At 39.5% G+C, this 19,576-nt stretch overlaps 1 protein-coding gene across 1 annotated transcript; it reads right to left on the reverse strand.

Annotated features, from left to right (window-relative positions):
* Positions 1-1,918: 1,918 nt before the first annotated feature.
* SCGB3A2 (secretoglobin family 3A member 2) lies at positions 1,919-5,266 on the reverse strand. The gene is made up of 3 exons (XM_016150313.2): positions 5,115-5,266; positions 2,467-2,663; positions 1,919-2,080 (listed from the first exon to the last, which is right to left on the reverse strand). The coding sequence occupies exons 1-3, from the start codon at positions 5,167-5,169 to the stop codon at positions 2,057-2,059; spliced, it is 276 nt and encodes a 91-aa protein (XP_016005799.2). The 5' UTR covers positions 5,170-5,266; the 3' UTR covers positions 1,919-2,056.
* Positions 5,267-19,576: the final 14,310 nt, after the last annotated feature.

The following is a 19,576-nucleotide window of genomic DNA, read 5'->3' on the forward strand; positions in this document are numbered from 1 at the left end:
AAGTTTCACAAAGTGCAACAGTTTTAGTTATAACAAACACAAGGGTCAAGAAATGACAGAAAATCAAGACAGTTTTCGAAGGAGAAATGAAAGTTAATATTATATTAGTCAGGAGCCAACTAGGGAAACAGAGATGATTTTAATGTTTAGAACAGAGGGAATGTAATACGGTAGTCCCCCCTTATTTGTGGGGAGTATGTTCCAAGACCCCCAGTGGATGTCTAAAACCACAAAGAGTAGCAAGCAAACCCTATTTATACTATATGTTTTCCTATACATACAAACCTATGATAGTTTAATTTATAAATTCGGCACAGTAAAAGATTAATAATGACAATTAAATAAAATAGAATAATTATGACAATACACTTTAATAAAAGTCACATGAATGTCTTTGTGACCATTATTTAGTAGCATAAGGGTGACTTGAACATAAGCACCGTGATATCATAACAGTCGATCTGGTAACTAAGAGTGCTACCAAGTGACTAATAAGTGGGTAGTGTATATGATGTCGATATGCGGGACAAGGGATGATTCACATCCTGGACAGGAGAGAGCAGGACAGAGTGGGATGGCACAAGATTTCATCACAATACTCAGAACAGTGCAATTTAAAACTGATGAACTGTTTATTTCTGGAGTTTTTCATTTAATATCTTAGATCATGTTTGACTGCGGGTAACTGAAACCACACGAAGCAAAACTGCAGGTAAGGGGGGACGGCTGCACACACAAATAATTCGAAAGATAACAGAAGACCTGAAAGCCACATAGGTGATGGAGAGGCAGCGCCTTAGAAACTGGTATCAGGAGGAAGCCACTACCAACCTGAGCCGGAGAGAGAAAGGAAAGAGGTGGTGTAACCAGAGCCAGCACCTGGAGTCGCCTGGCAAAGGCTGGAACCAGTGCACACCCACCCAGCAGGACCTGGTGGCTCAAATGTATACAGGCGCTTCCAGAGACTTCTCCCAGACAGACAGGGAGAGGAGGCCACACTCTGGCTTTCTCCTTTTCCCACCTCCTGTCTCCTGCCTGGGCCTGCCAGGTGCAGAATGCAAGCCAAATATTAGCTTACCTGGGAGCCTGAAAAAGACAGCCTGCAGGGGTCGGCTTCATGCCTCCTCTTTTCCCTTACACAGAGCAGAGCAGAGCAGGGGAAGGGTGAGGAATGGATCCGAGAGCGAACAGTTCTAAGACTGGCACAAGATCAGGTCCGAAGGCAGGCTATGGAGAAGCTCCATGTAGGAGGAAACTTGATTTTTCATTAAGGCATTAAAATGTTAGCAGCAAAGAGATTGAGCTATTTTTTTCAGTATGGCTGGGGGTAGAGCACAGGCAAAGAAAGGAATCTTGACGAGAGGACACAGGTAGACAAAGGCCAGATCATGAAGTGTCTTGCATGCCATGCTTAGGAGCTTGAAACCTATTTTATCTGGTCATGTATAAACAGAACTATATCTTGGAAAGATAATTCTGGTATCATTATAGATGGCGGCATAGGAGAAAGGAAAGGATAGGTCAGAACCCATTTGCCAAAGTCTGATATAGTCAAGGCCTAACTGGTGAAGCTATGCAGTGGCCCTCCCGCAACTACAAACGTAACGGAAACTTGCCTTCCGGTGATACTGGCTCCAAACCAATGAGGCTTATGAGACCCTAGTCTTGTCAGGCAATTCTTTGAAAATTCTTTTACCTTTTATGTTTTAAAATTTCTTTAGACGTAGGAAAATAGGAGCATAAAAGGTTTGGAAAGACTGTCACAGAAAGGACAGCTGCAGACAATGGAGATATTTAATGTAGAGGGGAAGAGAGGAAATTGGAGCAACGAGTTCCCTTTAACAACAGGCTCTCCAGAGTTTATGACCCACGGGGAAAATTATACAGTTAAGCCCTTCTGAATAGAGCCCCCCAAACAGAAATAGGACAAGCTGAAATCTCTTCATTGTTTTATTCATTTTTCTCGGGGGTCATTGCACTTTAGGATGGAAAGCTTCGGCCAGGGAGGAGGGGACCGTCATTCTCCTTCCACCTCCACTCTCGCTTTATCCTGACGTCACACCACATGTGACAGGGCTTCCTGAAAGGCAGAAGGACAGTAAAAAACATAAGAGCAGCTTCCATGTAATTAGCACATTTCCAAAATAGTCACTTTCCTACTTAGCACCATTTTACTGATGGGAAAACAAGCTCAGAGCAGAATCCAGAATCCCAGAGCTAGGAAATTGCAGTCACAACTAGAACACAGGTCTCTCTCGTTCGAACATCCCTACTAGAAAAATCTAGGTATGAGATTTCCTTGACGTTCCTGGAGAGATGCAAAGTTTATATGAGCACAATCAGAAAGGGAGAAACACACATTCACAGTGAGGAGAAGGGTGAGGTGGGAGTGGGGGTGGGCAGGGCGGGTACTCAGGGTGATGAAGCCCTGCCCTTCGACAAATCCGCCCCACAAGCTGTAGTTACCAGCAGTTTCTTCACAGCCTCAGAGGCCTCTGGGGTCAGTCCATTCACACTCTTCCTGAGCCCTTCCAAAAGGTACTCAACAGAAATGCCCAGAACATTAAGAAGAAGCTTTAACGGATCCTTAAAGGGGAGAATGTTGTCCAGAGGTAAGGCATCCTTGACAGGATTCAGCACACTGCTGACAGGGAAGGCAGAAGCTGCAGAGCAAAAGAGAGTCCAAGTGAAACAGAAACATCCCGCCTCTATGGCCTCAGCGTCTTCCACACTGCCCACCAAGGGCCTCACCCCAGCCCTACAACCTTGAGGTCCCACGAAAACTTCTGCCTCGGGGCCTTTACAAATGCTGTTCCGACTCCCTAGAACCTTCTTTCCCCAGAGAGCTACAGGTCTTCCTTCCTCACATTATTTGATGTGTCCTAAAGTGTTACATTCTCAGAGAGCTGTCTACAATGGCACCCTTGTCACCTTCTGTCTGTGTTTTTTTTCTTACCACTACTTAAAAATATTAAATCTTATTATTATTATTATTTTTTTTTGTCTTCATCCTCTCACTAGAATGCAGGCTCCGTGAGAACACGGAATTTGTTTTATTCACTACCGTACTCCATTCCTGGAATAGACTCATGTAGGAAGTACTCAAAAGATACTGGTGATCAACTGACTGGGGATGTATTTTGCATGTGGCTATCTCCACAGCCCACAATCGTGAGACCAACAGGGGAGATGCCATGATGAATTTCCACCTGGGCACATGAATGAACCCGACCATAGCCCAGGAAGCTGCTCCATGATGGAAAGGTAATTAAGCGCCGACTCGATGCCAGTTGGTGCAGCTACATAGATGAGTAAAACGAGAACTCCATTCGGAGAACTCAGACAGTCTGTTGGAGAGTGAAGATCTGTATACAGCACGATGTGGCATGGGCTGCGCTGACATTATGGACAAAGCTCTATGGAAACACAAAAGAAGGAATGACTAATGCTAACGTGGGAGAGTGCTGCGGGGATTGTCCAGAAGCCAAAGCTGTGTCTTGAGGCAAATGTCAGGATCGCGAGGTAATAAAGGAAGCAACATTTTAAAAAGGAACAAAATGAACAACAACAGTACTGAGATGTGAAGATGCATGTGTATGCACAGGATGGTGACTCTTCTGCCCAGAGTGGCTGGAGCGCAGAATTCCAGTGGGTATGCTCAAGGGGGATATAGGTGAGCCTGTAAAACTCAGGTGAGGTCAGGCTTTTGAAAGCCTTGAATGCCAAACTAGTGGGTTTCAGTTTTTTTTTTTCCTGAGGGCAGTGGGAAGCTAGCAACACTTTTATATGAGACACCTGCATTTCATGTCTTCAGTTATAGAAAGATAACTTTCACATAGACAATGAATCAGAGGTAAAGTATGAAGGGAAAAATATGTATGACATTTTTATAGAACACATGTGTGGGTATGTAAACACACATGTACATGATCTTACACATAAGAATTAAATGGACCTCCTGCTAGCTTAGACCCTGCCATAGTTCATTTTCCTTTGGAATCCTCTTTATTTACCCATTTAAATTGTAAAAATGGAGCCCGAGCACCTGTCTTCCCTTCATCTTTTACCACCTAGTTTCCCTCCAAAATTCTCTTCCAGAGGGACGATATTTATTTCCCTCCACTCACCTTTCAGATGCCACCTCTGCAAATAGTTCTTTGTCCCTGGACACTAAAGGACAACAAAACAGCTAAAACTTGGGAAGTTACAAATTGTCGAAAATTCAATAAAAACACAAAACAAAGTAGCCAGTGTAGGTGTGGGCAGAACCCAGGTTGTCGTGATTAATCTCCTTAGTTCTTATTCTAAACACTTTGGTGAGTGTCATCTCTGTATGTACTCACACATTTCTGGGGAAGGACCCTCAAAGCTTCCTGTTCTCTGAATGAGCGGTGGCCATCACAATGCACTTTGCAGATGCACCCAAATATATCTTTCTGTTAGTTACAGTGACTCCCTCCAAAAAGAAAGGGTCCATTCCCATTCTCCTGCAAGATGCCAGCTTCTCTACCCCACCTAGAAAGTGAACTGTTCATCCCTCAGCACTACCACAGAGCACTGTCTATATACTTTGTACTGACTTCTGTAGAAACCTTACCTCCTCTGTCAGACTATGAGCACCTTGAAAATGCCAATTATATCTGATTCATGTCTGAGTCTTCTAATGCTTATCTAGTTCCTGACAGACTGCAGCCATTCAATACATATCCATTGAGTTTATGAACAGATAACTGTAGCTATTTCTCAGGAGATCCAACCTAGAAACCTGACTGATTAAAGATGATAGCAAGAATGACTCCATATAATTTCAAAAGCATAAGAGAAATGAGTTGCAGGTCAGATTTTGACTAAAGATTAAGGAAGATAAAGAAAATCGTAATGATTAGTGAATGTTCAACAATGAAATCTGCTAACTTCTTCTTTAGGATGCGCTAAGGATGTTGGATTAGGGCTTGGACTGAGGGCTGAATGGGGTACATCCAAAATCACTTCCAACCTTACTATTCTGTGATTCTAAAACTCCCTCCACCATATTCCACTGGGAGCCCAAGCTTACTAGTTGTGTTTCTATTAACAGAAAAGTAGAGGAATATCATACGTTCCAGGCTACTCACCAGAGTAACTGCAAATGCTGATGGCCACCAGCAGGAACACAGTGACCAGCTTCATGACAGATTATCTGTGATATTTACTTGGAGTTTAAAACTGAACTGGAAAACCCAGTGAATCCACCGAGCCAGTGGTTCCACTTGCAGTATCAAGTGTAACCGCTGCTTTTGCACACACACGTATTTATGCACTCACCGAGGACCTGAATTTCAGTCACTACCACTTGACTCGCCCCAGCAAGGAAGAGCATGAAGGTCACGTTTCTTTACTAAACACATTAGAGGTTTTTCCACTCTCCTCCACGTTCCCATGAGGAACAAAGCCTGAACTTAAGCATTTTCAAGGGCCTCTTGCACAAGCCCTGGCCCAGAGATGACAGGGGTTAGCAAAGAGCTCTGGGAGTCCCTCTCTGGGAAGAACACTGAAAAGAAGGGAAGGCTTTACCTTTAGATTCACAAGAGTGAAATTTCTGTTCTTTTCTCCCAGCTTTGAATTCATTTAAAGTTCAAAAAATTATTATCTGATGAGCCACTCAATTGTAGAAGCCATCTGGAGGTCCCATCATCCCTAGTATAATATAGACTCAGCTCAATGGCATTTAGTGGCATATTTCTCCACCCACCCCATTTGCACTCACACATCTACTATGGCAAATTCTTTTATTTTTTTCCTACTGTCTCTTGGTTATTTGGGGAAGCCCCAGGATGTGCCTTCTCTGTGCTCTCATATAGAATAATAGGCTCAGGATCTAAAATCAAAAATGCCTTTTTAAAAGCCTGAGATTCAATATTTATTTCTTTGTGTAATTGAATCAGACATTATATCTGTAGTACTGGTCTCTTCATCTAAAATAAGGACATTAACAGCAGGACAGTCCCAAAGGTATGTGACCCTGAGGGAAAAAAAATTGCAAGACTCTAGCTATATAAACAATTTCAGTTACCAAAATATGCATTTCAGAACCATTCTGAAAGTTCAATCCCTTGTAATAATGCAAAAGAAATACTATGCTGGCCGCAGGAACAATCTGCTTAAAAGGCTGCCCTCCTTGAAATCAGGGCTCAGCCATGGGGACCTAGGATGACCCTATTTGTAAGCCCAAGTCCTGGAGTTCCGTGGGGTACCTGGTGCCTCACGTGCAAGGAAGTGGGAGGAAAAGAACCCTGAGGGAAAGAAGCAAAGATCACACTCCCTCACTAACAAAAGTATCCATATGTTTACACATAGAAAAAAAAATAATATATGCATATGCACACACACAAATCACATATAATCATCAAGCACTGCTGTTTTCACTTATTTGTTTAACAAATATTGCACATCTACTGTGTGCCAGTCCCTGAGTCTGGAACTAGGACTGGAGCAGTAAACCAGACAAGCAAATTTCATGTGTTCATGGAGCTGGCAGTGTAACGGGATAAACAGACAATATACAGGTAAACAAAAAAAGACAAGAACTACTAGTCAGTGCCATGAAGAAGCCAATAGGCTGCTACACTCCAGAACAAGTGGATGGGGGGCCATCAGACGTGAAAAGAGATTTGGTCTTGGCTACTTCTATGTTATGATTCATTGCATTAATCATGTCTTTTTATTTTATATTTGTAATGTTTTGACATGTTGGAGCTTTGCTGGCCCTGGAGAGATTGTCTCTAGCCAGAGCCGGCTAATTCCTAGAGACAATAAACAATGCCCCTGGGCGTGCACCTTTTATATGCAAGCCAACCAGTACAGAGCCCATATTGCCAACCACCTCCTCTAAGGGCCACTATTCTGCTGCCCTGGGCCAGGTACCACGCAATGAGGGGCAGCCCTGCGCCCAGAGCCCACTGAAACTATTCAAATTAGCCTACCTTAAACCTGCCTACCCTGTCTCCCCCATCCAGCCTATGGCAACCACAATAAAGGCTTTTGCCTACTTGCTGCCCGCTCCTAACAAACTTGGTGCTTCCTGTGCGTTCCCTCCCCTTCTCTGTGAGTATAACAAACTATCTTCTCAATGGCAGTCATATCCTGACCTGTTAGCCGGAATAATAATCAAACATATTTTAAAACAGCCATCTAGCCTTTCTTTGTGACTTCGTTATGGTGCTGATACTCTCTCTCTTTGCAGCATAATTATTTGTACTGTCTTGTGTCCCAGGACTAATCTTTAAACATCTTGAGGGCAGTTTGTTGTGTTCATGTTTGGATCCTAACACAAAGCCCTACACACTTGATACTATTATTAGGAACCACTGATCAATGCCAGGCAACACACTTTGCATATGGTATCCATTTCATTCTCCCAAAACCACTGATAAGAACTTTTATCCCATTTTATAAATGAGCAGTCTGAAGCTGGAAGCAATGAATGGCCAAAGTCATGTAGAAAATATTGTGACCAGAATTTGAGTCCTTTCTTTTCTGATTTGTATTTCTTTACCTTCAAATAATTAATATGCACTTCCAATAAGCATTTGTTAAATAAGTTAATTCACGAAGAGAAATTAAAGGAAAAAGAAATGAATGTCGGTGTTTCTCAATTTTGGATGTGCTTTTTGAATAGATTTTTTTGGGAGATTAAATGTATAATTGGGAGTATAAATTCAATTAGCCATTCGACAACTATTTATGAGCATGTTTGATATATCTGGTTCTGCAGTAGTTTCTGGCAATATAGCAGTAATAAATCAGGCATGATTCTTAGCTCATTTGAAATATATTAAAGAAAACTGTAAGAAGCAGTTGGTAAGTCTTTTTTTTGTCTCTGTAAGAAGAATGACAATTACAAAGAAGTCACTGAATGTAGTTGCAAGACACTGATCAGAAAAAGAAAAGAATCTACCTGAGATTTTATAATTTTACTTTTCCTCCTAGCTGAAAGGAGAGTCACTGCAAATCACACTGGAAATATCAAACCAGAGCCTGTTATCTTCTTCTCCTCGCTGCAAACTGGATGGTCAAAAGCTGCCCAAACTTAAGCTTATATAAAAAGGGAGAAAGTCTTAAAATATCTTGTAAAACACCAGCATTTAACATACAATCAAGCATCACAGTTCAGTGTATAAATCTCGTTAAGCCTGGAGAAGAGTAAAAATATCTGTTTCTGGCTCCTTCTATATTGATCAATTCCTATTTAGTGAAATCAGATCATTGTCATTTGAGGCTAACTTTTAGCCCCTTTCCTAGACACTGCAGGGAAATCCAAATAGAATGTGAGTCCAGGAGGATTTAACACAGGGAATGGTGGCTAAACCAAGAGCCGATGGAAGAAAATTCTACAGAGCATCAGAAGGAAGATAAGTGACTGATTATTCAATGAAGACTTCATGAATGCAAGTGGCTCTTAAATTCGAAAGTCTGAATAAGCAGAGAAGATAAGAAACAAAACTAGATTTTACAAGGTTTTATTTTAGAAAACTAACTGAGACAATCCTGTGGGCTGAAAGGAAAGATGTGTGGACAGTGTGTCATTATTCATCTTTCTGTGCCCAGCACTGTTCATTCAGTGTCTGACCACGGTAGATGTCAAACAAATGTTTAGTTTACAACCAAACAATGAGTTGTGTCAGGTGAGTTAGATGAGAAGGAATGGCTATAAAATACTAAACTCTATCTGAGACTGATCTGACAAGACTTGATCAATAGTAAGAAATATGGGTTCCTGAGCAGGAGGAAACATGGTCATAGGAGTTTATAAAGCAGATCAGTGTAAAGGGAGATGACCTTTACTCGGCGCAGATGACCCCATACTGTCAATCCGTGGCCCACTTCCACATTCACAACTAATGTCTTTGTCTTGTTAGGGGACCAGGATAGCATCTGTTATACCTTACTTCGACCAAGATGTCAGCCCACACAGAGCTCTTCGGTGTCCTGGAGGCATTCTCCACACCATGAACCTGTCCTAAGTCCTGCCTTTCAACTGCCCTCTGTAGAGGCAAAACTTCGCCATGTACCCTGGCAACCTTGCAGGGATCCACGCAGGCAAAGGGTTGAACTGTTGCTTATCTGAGACTTAGGGGAACACCTGTGACCCAACTGGAAACCAAGAGGATGAGAGGCCTGTAGGAGTTGCTGTAAGCCATTTCTCATTCGCTTTCCCATTTCCCCTGGAAGGCTGTCAAAAGACATTTCTCATTGCCTCTCAGGGTTTTCCTGGCCTACCCGCCTGGGAACGGAGCAGCAGAATATAAAACCAAACCTCTTAGCTACAGTCTAGAATTGACTGCTCATAAACAGGATCTCCCACAGTTCACACTGCAGCCATCCAGTTCCTCTTGTTTGGGTGTCATCCTTTTTGATGTGTGAGACAAAGACGACAGGGAGCTAGAACTTCCGGGTTATTCTTCTTGTGGCTGTCTACGGGAGTGAGGTTCCAGTGAACTGAAGTTCACTGGATCTTTAGCAGTGGAATCAGTCAGGCCTTGCCTTTGCCCCGTTCGATTATAGGTGAGCTTGAAATACTGCCTACAAACAGCCAAACTGCACGTTTTCCAAATGGGCGCAGCTCAAAGAAAAACGTCAAAAGGTCACGGTGTACTTGGCCAAGTTATGGGTCCTTGCTCAGTGCCTCAGCTATAAATCATTTCCCACTTTCCAATGTTTATACTATGACTCTTTTGACCAGAAGTACAGGGTGGGGAGGCCTTTTGACCAAGGCATGTCAGCTCCTGTCAAGCCTCACACAAATGTGCATAGTGGATGATGTTTGCTCAACAAAGTCTCCAGCTTCTCCAAATCTTCCCAGTGTTGAGGCTGCTCTTTTGTTCCTTGAATGACCTTATTCTTCCATTAGTGATTAAGAGCACTGGTCCTGGGGCCAGCTTGTCTGCATTCACATCCTGACTGGGGAAACTAACTTACCTGTTGGGGAGGCTGCCCGACTCTTCCACTGTATTTTGTGGGAAGGTAATTTGAAACTATATAAATATCCCATTCCTAATAAACTTACAATTTATCTTTAAATATCAGAATGGATTCATGGTTTCCTACTTTATTAAAAGGATTATAATCTATGACTATAATGTTTTCTTCGGTAATTAAATTGACCCAAATTTTGCCAGTGAGAGTCACTTCGAGTTGGCCTCTGCCTTTCTGTGTGTCTTCATCATTCTTCATGTACTTTCTTGCTTTCTGGTACTGTAATATGTTACAGGCTCATCTTCAATACTCTCTGTCCCAGGATTGGAATAAACCCTTTCTTCAATAGTGACCCTCAGTTCTTTGTAGTAGAGTAATATTATGGAATCATCCACACACTAGTTTGCTCATTTCCGTTTGGGTTTTCTGTTCCAAGGCCCTCTCAGTAGACAGAGCTGAGGAATACAGATGTAGATGTACATGTAGACATAGATATAGACAGACGCGGGGATATGTAAATGCCTCTCCCACTCTGCAAGGTCTTGGACTCTCTTGCTGTTTGTTTTCTCAGTGGATGCACTCCTTATTCTCTCTGGACCCTGACTCTTCATGCCAGGCCAAACCTACGAATGCCTCAATTTTCTTAGTGAAATCAGTTCTCCAATGAAAGAAGCTATTGTTTTGTTCCTATCCTGTGTCCATGTCTCAGTTTATTGGCTCAATCCACTTATATTTATGATGGGATGGTTAAGTATATAAAACACTGGCATCTGTAGTTGGCTGTGGCTAGGAGCTCAGAAGGGCCTGTCTCCACGAATTTGAGAAAGTGTATTTCAAGATAAGGAAATTGAAAGTATAGATTTCCTAATGCTTAGCCTCAAAAGATACAGAGCATCTCTTATGCTACATTCTATTATTTCAATCAAGCTGTAAGACCAGTCTGGATCCGAGAAGGGAGGAATAGATTCTACTTCCAACTGCAAGCAGTACATATTATATTTAATCCACGATAAACCTGTAAGAAGAAGGTTTTCCAGGCTTTCAAAGGCTCATATGAGAGACAATTAATGAATGTGGGAACATTGGCCTGGAGATAAAATAAATCAAGAAAACCTTAAGATAATGTTTAAATACTTGGAGGGTTAGCACAATGAAGGAAGAATAGACTTGGAGAGAGAATAGAATTTGAGAGGTTTTTTTTTTTTGAAATGTAATTAAAAATTATAAGAATTGTATAGTTTAGTAACTCAGTATTAAAAATGACAAATAGAGATTGACTGTTATATTTACTGTAGAAAAAGTTCTTCCAATAGATTAGGTCATCTTCATTACCCTGTCCAAAGCTATGATTTATGATTCCAATAGGTTCCTTAACCTAAAGCTTAATTCACGAAAAGAGTGCCCAAGACTGCAGTAAGCCTCTTTAAAACTGGTCAAGCTTCTCACTTGCTATTTTTTCTGGAACCGTATCACCAGCAGAAGTCTCCAATTCAGCAAATAATTGGTATACAAATTATTTTCCCTATGGGTCCCAATGTTTTAAAGGTTTTGGCTATCAAGTAAGTAAAGCTATAATAATTTAAGTCAAAAGTAAAGCTATTTGATCTTTAATACCAATTTAAATACTTAAAATATTTATTTTAAAAAATATTTAAAATAACTTGCAATGTCTCACCAATATTTTCACGAGTGACAATATCACAGGTCCTGAGATCTGGGTCCTCTGAGTTGACAAACTAGCCTAGATTATGTCTGATATGCCTCCCTGGTCTAGAAGCCCTGTAACTGCACATTTTTTTTCTTCCATGGAGTAAGAAGTCCAGGCCTTGAAAAACCATAACAGTTTGTGAAACTTGATGTTGAACATGAATAATTTTGAAAATGGTTCACAAGTGCCCCCTTGTGTCCAGTTCAGAGATTGAGCTAGAGTCGGTCTACAAAAAGCAAATAAACTTAACAGAAACGTTACTAAATGCCCTCTTTGTGCAGGTCCTGTGCTAGAGGAAAATATGTATTATAAAGTTAAAAGGAGAATTGGAGAGCTTATTGTTTGTTGTTGTTATTGTTGTTGTTGTTTATTGTACTTCTCAAATGATAAGCCAACTTAAAGAAACACTATGTCAAATGTAGCAGATTTGGAAAATATAGTAGATTTGGGCATATGTACGTGTTTTTGTGTCTCAGTAGGTTAGAGTACACAGAGTGATGGCAAAGTAGTCAAACTGATGAATGTACCTGGAAGCCCTGCGAGCCCCTAATCCTCAGAGATTTTTATAGCATCCCTAAACATTTAGCAATGTAGCGGGAAACTTTCAGGATCCTTCTGTCATGCCCAAACTTTGATAAATAAACACATTCTGGTGAACAGAGGCTGTATTAATATTCAATCCTTGCATTCCTAAGTCCACAGATGTCAAATGCAGGACTTCCAAGATATCATCTTCAAATGCTTTCATAGTAGAAACCATTCAGAAAGGATAGAGCTGCTTTCTGATTTCACATGTAAGGAGTTTGGAAGTCGCCACGCTGACCTAACAACAAGAAAAAAGATAAATAGACTGAAAATCAACAACTCTTTTTGTATCTAGACACAGGGCAAACCTCTGCCCCCAACATTGGAGAGATAGACAGGCAAATACAGGGAGTCACAATTTACCATAACAGAGACTCATGATTCACATTTATTATTTATGTTAATATATTTATATTCAGTATTGAAATTCAGACATATCTAATGCTATCCTTTACCTACTCTTCCAATTTAAAACCTTCACTCACTTTTCATGCTTCCCATAACGTTCCCCCTCCTATCTTTGGGCAAGTATCCAGTTCTGAGATTCTGCATGAAGGGGAAATTTCTAGACATTCATTCTTAAGTGCCATTACCAGAATTTCTATGAGACTCAGTTTTCTCACCTATCCAAGTATAACCTGGAAAATGGTCTTGAAAATGGCCTTTCCAATTACGAATACAAACTCTCTGTACTCTTTTCAATATTTGTGTCAGTCTAAAACTAATGTAAAAGGTTTACTTTAAAAGACAGCAGGATGTAGTGAGAATTAGGAGAATGTTTCAATGAGTTAGTAAAAGTCTGAATTAGGGACTTATCAGTGGAGAAAAAAGAACAGAGGTAAGTTTTGAAAGTAGGTTCAACATGACTTGGTGACTATGTTAGGGGAAAAAGGAAACTGGTGAGAGATTACCTTATTAGCGAATAGCCGAACAAGTCCTAATCCAAATCCTATGCCTCGTTAGGACCATTAGATGCATGGCATATAACTTATGCAAGAGCTCATCTAAAAAATCACAGGGGAATAATCAAAGCATGGGGCAGAGCAATGGACTAGAAGTAGAAAGAAGGATGTGGATAAGAGAGGAACTATGAATTTTGGTTGATGAGATCACAGACCATGGAAAAGTAGGGACCAAAGACAGCTTTAAGCCTAAGATTTGAAATGATGTTCATGGTTTCAAAGGAACAGAAGTTTGGCAAAAGAGGTTTGAGAGGAAAGGTGATCAGATTTGTTTTATAAAGTATGTCTGAAATGATGTCAGGCGTTCAGTGGACATGTTTCATCATAGAATAAAGCCGGGGAGAGTCTGGAGACATATACCATGCGTCTAGAGATGTGAGGAAGACTGAAAAGAGCACTTGAATTGTCAAGAATGAATTGATAAAATGCGAGAGGTCAGTTTCAGAGCGATAGGATCAGCAGCCAGAAACCACTCCAACTGTTTCTGTTCTTCGCACACACTCTCCCTCTTGCTGTAGTTGTTCCATATCCACCCTATATTTCCTCATTTGAAATGTGGTTAGTTATATAATACTGATCTTTCGTCCCCAAATATATGCCTCTACCTTTAGCTATAGATTCTTATCTGTTTTCATATTTCACAAAATCATATTCTTTTCTTCCAGTAAACACATTTCTCAACTGTAATGCTTCCTTGTTTGAGTATTTAGTTAATTATTGCCAGAGAGGAATCAGTGCCAGGTTGGAAGAAGAACAAAGCTTCTGGGAAGTCAGACTGAGAGCCCCATCAACAAGCAAACAGCAAACCTTGTTGCCCGGATGGGAGGTATTTACAACTGTTCTGGGCCCAACGCGGGTGGTCCCCAACACTGATGGTGGGCCCTTTTTAACAAAGTTAATAAATATAAGAGCAGTTCAGAAGTTTCCTATAATTTAAATATACATTATATAAAGCTTTTACCAATAGGAGGAAAGAGAAAGGGCAGAAAGTTGATCTTAGGTTTAACGTGAGCTAAAGTATGGCAGCCAAAGCAGTAATAACCATGCATGGAACTTTTCGTGTCATGGTCTGAGCTGTGAGCTCTACATGCATCGCCCTCTTTACTGCACATGACAATTCCGTGAAGGAGGGATAGGTCCCCATTCCTAATTCCTAATTCCTAACCCCACAGAACTATGAAAAACAAGTTTTTGTTTTATTCTTTAAATCATTTGACAGCAAAACCTGTAGTGATTATTTAAGGCTATATATTTTGTTTTCTTATTACATTACTATGTGTTTGATTAGCGGGTACCATCCTAGACACCACTCAGTTTTTTGCAATGAACAGTATATACATCATATGACTTATCTAAAATTAAAAAAAAAAATTCTGAATTCTAAAACTCATTTGGAACCAGAGGTTTTGGAGAAATGATTGTGAAAATTGAGGGTCAGAAATGTGAAGTTCGGCTAATGTTACATGGGCAGAGATTGGAACTGAGGTCTGTTGTTCTCTGAAGACGGGCCTTTTAATCAGTATGTAACGCACTGAAAATGTTACCTCGACAGCTGGCACCAGAATTTATCTTAGGGAAAAAAACTATCTTTTGGGGGAAGATACCCTGAAAAGAATTTATTGGGTGTGGTATCTTAAGAATCTGGGTGTCATTTGGTTCTGTTTTACACAAAGAAAGAAACTGGTTGTTTCGTTCTAGAGTGGAGAGGGTAGAAAACAGAGAGGAGGAGAAGCAGCAACCAGACATTTGTGTGGTTGGCTTTTGCCTGGAGGAAAACAAAGGCTGATGTGTCATGTTAAAGTAGTCTGGCGGCCGGTATGTGAGGCAATGTCCTCCACCATTCCTTTGCAAGCTCGTTAAAGTCTACTATGCCCACAAACGCTTAAAGTAAATGGATCATTTTCCCCATTTTATCAGGAGCCTCTAGATTGAACAGTGTGTTTAACTCTGGAGATTTGAAGAAAAAAAAAAAAGTCGTAAGTCCAGGAGTTTAGTGTAATAGAAGAGTGAGAAAAAAATGAAAAGTTAGAATTCTTGGTTTAACGTTCTATAATAGTAGCATGCATAAGTGCAGGGTAGGAACAGATAAAGGAGCAGCTCTTACTGCCTTGTAGAGAACCATTATCCTAGCTACACATCTGCTGGGGTGGCCAAAGACGATCTTCACATAACACTGCAAAGTGCTTCTGTACTACTATTATCTGGAAATATACTACTAGTATTCCCAAAGCTGGAAGAAATTTTCCTCGTGAGTCTCACAGTTGCTTTTCATCGTCTTCAGCAGTCCCGATTAAAAAATATGATCGTCTCAAGCTGTCTCCTTCCTTTATTATCTCCACAGTAAATATTTATCACTTGACTTTTATGTGTTGAATACTGGAAGGCTCTATAAAGGGTTTATGACATTATTTTCTCTCCACTCTGGTAAATGATTAAAGAAACTAAGAAGTTTGAGCCTGCAGAAAAGAGTATTTAGAATGGGCCTAGTAGTTGCCTTCATAAATCTATAACTGAAGTATATTGTTTCCTATCTTAAAACTCTTTATATCCCTAAGTCCACTTTCAGTAACAACCTCTATTGCCCACTCTCTTTGGAAAATAACTTCTTGAAGTAGTTATGTTTTGTTTGTCTCTATTTCTCACTATCTGTTTACTCTCTAAGTTACTATAAATGAAATTTACATATTCCTTCTACCAACACAAAACACATAAGTCTAATTAAGTATTTGTTGAATAAAAAAGGACATCAGTTATAAAAGTTCCAAGTGTTGAGGAAGTGGTAAGGTTGAAGCACATCCCCATCGGTTCACCCTAGATGATCAGATATTCCTAGTGTCAGCAAAAAGATAGAAGTGAGAAAAGAAACTTAGCATATCATGTGAAGGGAAAAAAGATGTAGGTAAATTTTGTGTAGTAAAGGAAGTAAAAGTATAACTTTGAGTTGGAAGATAATTAAGGAGATTTTAGGCACCACTATTAGAGTTTTACACACACACACAGAGAGGGGGGGTGACTGTTCTTAGGCCATTGCCGTGGTCAGACTGTCCCAGAGTAACATCCCAGGGAGTCCCCTTTAAAAAGCACAAAGCCAAGATGGAACTGTCCTGAGAAAGAAAAACTTGAAGCAATATCAAATTAGTAGTCAATAGACTAGGTTATCTCATGGAAGAGAAGATCCGAGTGGAGTATAGTCATTATTAACAAATATTTGAAGGAGGATCATGGCAATAACAAAGAAGAATTATTCTGAGGTCAAGGATTAAGAAAAATAGATGGAAATTCCAGAAGGACAGGTTTCAGCTCCGTATAAGGAACTGCCAATCCCTATGTATCCCCTGAAGTATTTAAGAATTGGCTAGATGCCCATCAGTAGATAGATGAGAGTTGGAACAAATGATTCTTATTCTTCCCAGTCCTATGAGGAACACAGTTATTCTGTAGAACAATTGCAAACCCTGGAAAGGTATGTTGAGACAGGCAGCTGACATTCACTTTGCCTTAAAACTGTGTTATTAAAAAAGTAGTATTTGTATTCCCTAAGGTGATGATTGACGGTGATGATGGTGATAATAATACAATGATGATGTTAAAATAGCCACAATTGGAATGCTGAGGAATATCTTAGCCCAGTTCCTGACAGCAAGTGCTCATCGCCATTGTCCCCAACATTCTCTGACTATAAATAAACAAGCCCAAGAAAGAGAAGAACATGTCAACACAAGATAGATTCTCAGTGGTATCAGTTAAAGACCTATTTCAGTGAGACTAACCTGGTCTGAGATGGATCAGGGTAGATTTTCGCTAGCCACAGGATGGGCCTCTACAAAGTCAAGAAATATTAGCCAATAGCAAAGACAAGACATCACAGAGGGTAAGCTGCCATCTACTGCGTATAACAGTAAACAAAGGTGGTGCATGTATGAGGCGCAAGTAGCATTATATAGAGAGAAAAACACATCAGAAGAAAGGTGTAGTATCATATCTGAGCAAGGGTAGACAAAAGAGAAGAGGATGCAGACAGTTACCCACAATTATATGACCAACTTGTTTTTGGCAAGAGGGATGTTGCATAGTGATGAGGGAAAATGGAAGTTTTAATTATGAAAAGTGATTGACAAATCAATGTTAAAAAATTTTCAATGTTAAAAAAGATTCAATAATCTTGACTTCTATTTATATCATCCACAAAAATTAATTACAATGGATCGCAAGGCTTCTAGAATTATATAGACTACCTTCATAATCTTGGGGCAGGCAAAATTTTCTTAAATGGGATACAAATAAAAACAGTAACAACAATGAAAGGGAATTGCTAAATTGGGCTCAGTTAAAATTAAGAATCTTCATTCACCAAATAATATCATTAAGAGGATAAAAATATAAGACACTCAGTAGAGGATATATTTAAAGAAATTGAAGCTAGCAGAGTGGAGATCTTGCAAAACATGAGACAGGTTGCCAGTGGCAATATTAAATTAGGAATCAAGGCATCCTGAGGCTTAAGCCAGTGTTCTAACCATGTCATTAAGCTTAAATTAACTATTTAAAGCTGTAAAGTGGTAGGACATAAAGAAGTGTATTGGGATGATTAATCGAGAAATTTGAAGTCAGATATACATTATACATACACATCTATGTATGTATATATAATGTATACATATATATGCATATCTATGCATATCTTTAAATGTATATATCATAAATATGTCAGTATTTGATATAAATATATATATGTCATACACACACACACACACACACACACACACACACAGGAGTATTTGATCTCTGTGACCAGGACATTAAACAACTAAAATATGTTGCTTCAGTTTTCTTGCTTGCAAAATGAGAATAGTAATGCTGTAGGGATTAAAAATGATGAAAATAAGGTAGCACAGTGGCTGGTGTAGACGCTTTGGAAAATTTTCAGCAGTAGTGTAATGGTAATAATTGTAGTTATATGATGATGTAATTAATACACTCTTTTATTTAGTGATAGCTTTATGAACTGGCATGAGAGATAACAAGAGAGAGGAAATTGTTACTAATTGATTCAAGTACCACAGATATTTTAGCCAAGCTTTACAGAATGGGTACAATGAAAACCATGGGAACCTGTTTGGAGAGCAAGCAGTGAAAAGGAAACAGAGTCACTAAGAAAAGTCATGAAGATTCATGAATAATAAAAAATAAGATTAAAAAGCAAAGGCACAGCTAAGTCAAAGAGGTCTTCAAATGTTAGGTTAAATACATTAGGCTCCATATCTCTAGTTTCTGTCATTTTTCTTACTAGTCAAAACTTGGGCACAAGGTGAAAAAGGTGAAGGGGAATAAGAGGTACAAACTTCCAGTTATACAATAAATAAATCACAGGGATGTAATGTACAAACAGGGAATATAGTCAATAATATTGTAATGACTTTATATGGTGAAAGATGATTACTAGACTTATCATGGTGATCACATCTTAAGGTTTATAAATGTTGAATCACTACATTCTACACCTGAAACTAATGTGACATTGTATATCAATTATACTTTAATAAAAAACAACTTGGGCATAGGATGTGAAAATCAACAGGTGCCCAATAAACATCCCCATTCCGGTAAGCATTATCAACAACCATTCGAAAGTTCTCTTAAGTTTTGTCATTATTCTTTATTCAGGTGAATAATTAGTCCTTGAAACAGAGAGAAGAGTAGGTCATAATATTTGCCTGAGTTCCTGATGATATAAACACGTAGATATGTACACAGAGAGGTAAGGAAGGAGAGATTTACACAAACCCAGGCCATGTAAACACTTTAAATATGACTGAACAGTCTAGCACAGTAGCAGACTTGTTCCACTCCCTACTGCAGACAATATTTATCTTGTCAAGACATTTATCATGTGAAACCTAAATGTGCCATCCATTATTTCAATCAATGGGAAGAAGAGTGATATTATTATCAGCTAGCAATAATTATTTTAAGGAAAATTGAAGATAAGATTTTTTGTACAATCTTTTTACTCTTCTAGGTTTATTCTCATGTCAGATGAATACATTATGATATGTATTTATGTAGTTAAGGAAAATGATTTACCCAAAATCACATGATAGTTGAAATGGCAAATTTGTAATTGGAGCCAGATCTGTCTCTTCATGTTCTCGTCAATTTGTTGCCTCCAAAGAGCCATTTCCCATTAGAATTTTTAGGGCTAGTTTCTAACTTGAATTTTATCCTAGTTTTATAGCATTAAGAAAATCAGATTGTATGGACTCCACAGGATATCATCATAGTGAAATGTTTTTCAAACTCTAAGTCAGGATTGGAGAACTAGGAGAGAACAGAATAGAAAGTACAAGAATCATCACACATAATAAAG

This window comes from Rousettus aegyptiacus, unplaced genomic scaffold (genome assembly GCF_014176215.1).
Source record: "Rousettus aegyptiacus isolate mRouAeg1 unplaced genomic scaffold, mRouAeg1.p scaffold_m13_p_7, whole genome shotgun sequence".
Taxonomy (NCBI): Eukaryota; Metazoa; Chordata; class Mammalia; order Chiroptera; family Pteropodidae; genus Rousettus; species Rousettus aegyptiacus.

Excerpts from the sequence above, each read along its gene's own strand:
- SCGB3A2 (XM_016150313.2), bottom strand. The coding sequence starts at position 5,169 with ATGAAGCTGGTCACTGTGTTCCTGCTGGTGGCCATCAGCATTTGCAGT. Across the intron at positions 2,664-5,114 it reads CAGCATTTGCAGTTACTCTG|CTTCTGCCTTCCCTGTCAGC; the intron begins GTGAGTAGCCTG and ends TTTGCTCTGCAG. Across the intron at positions 2,081-2,466 it reads AGGCTGTGAAGAAACTGCTG|GAAGCCCTGTCACATGTGGT; the intron begins GTAACTACAGCT and ends TCTGCCTTTCAG.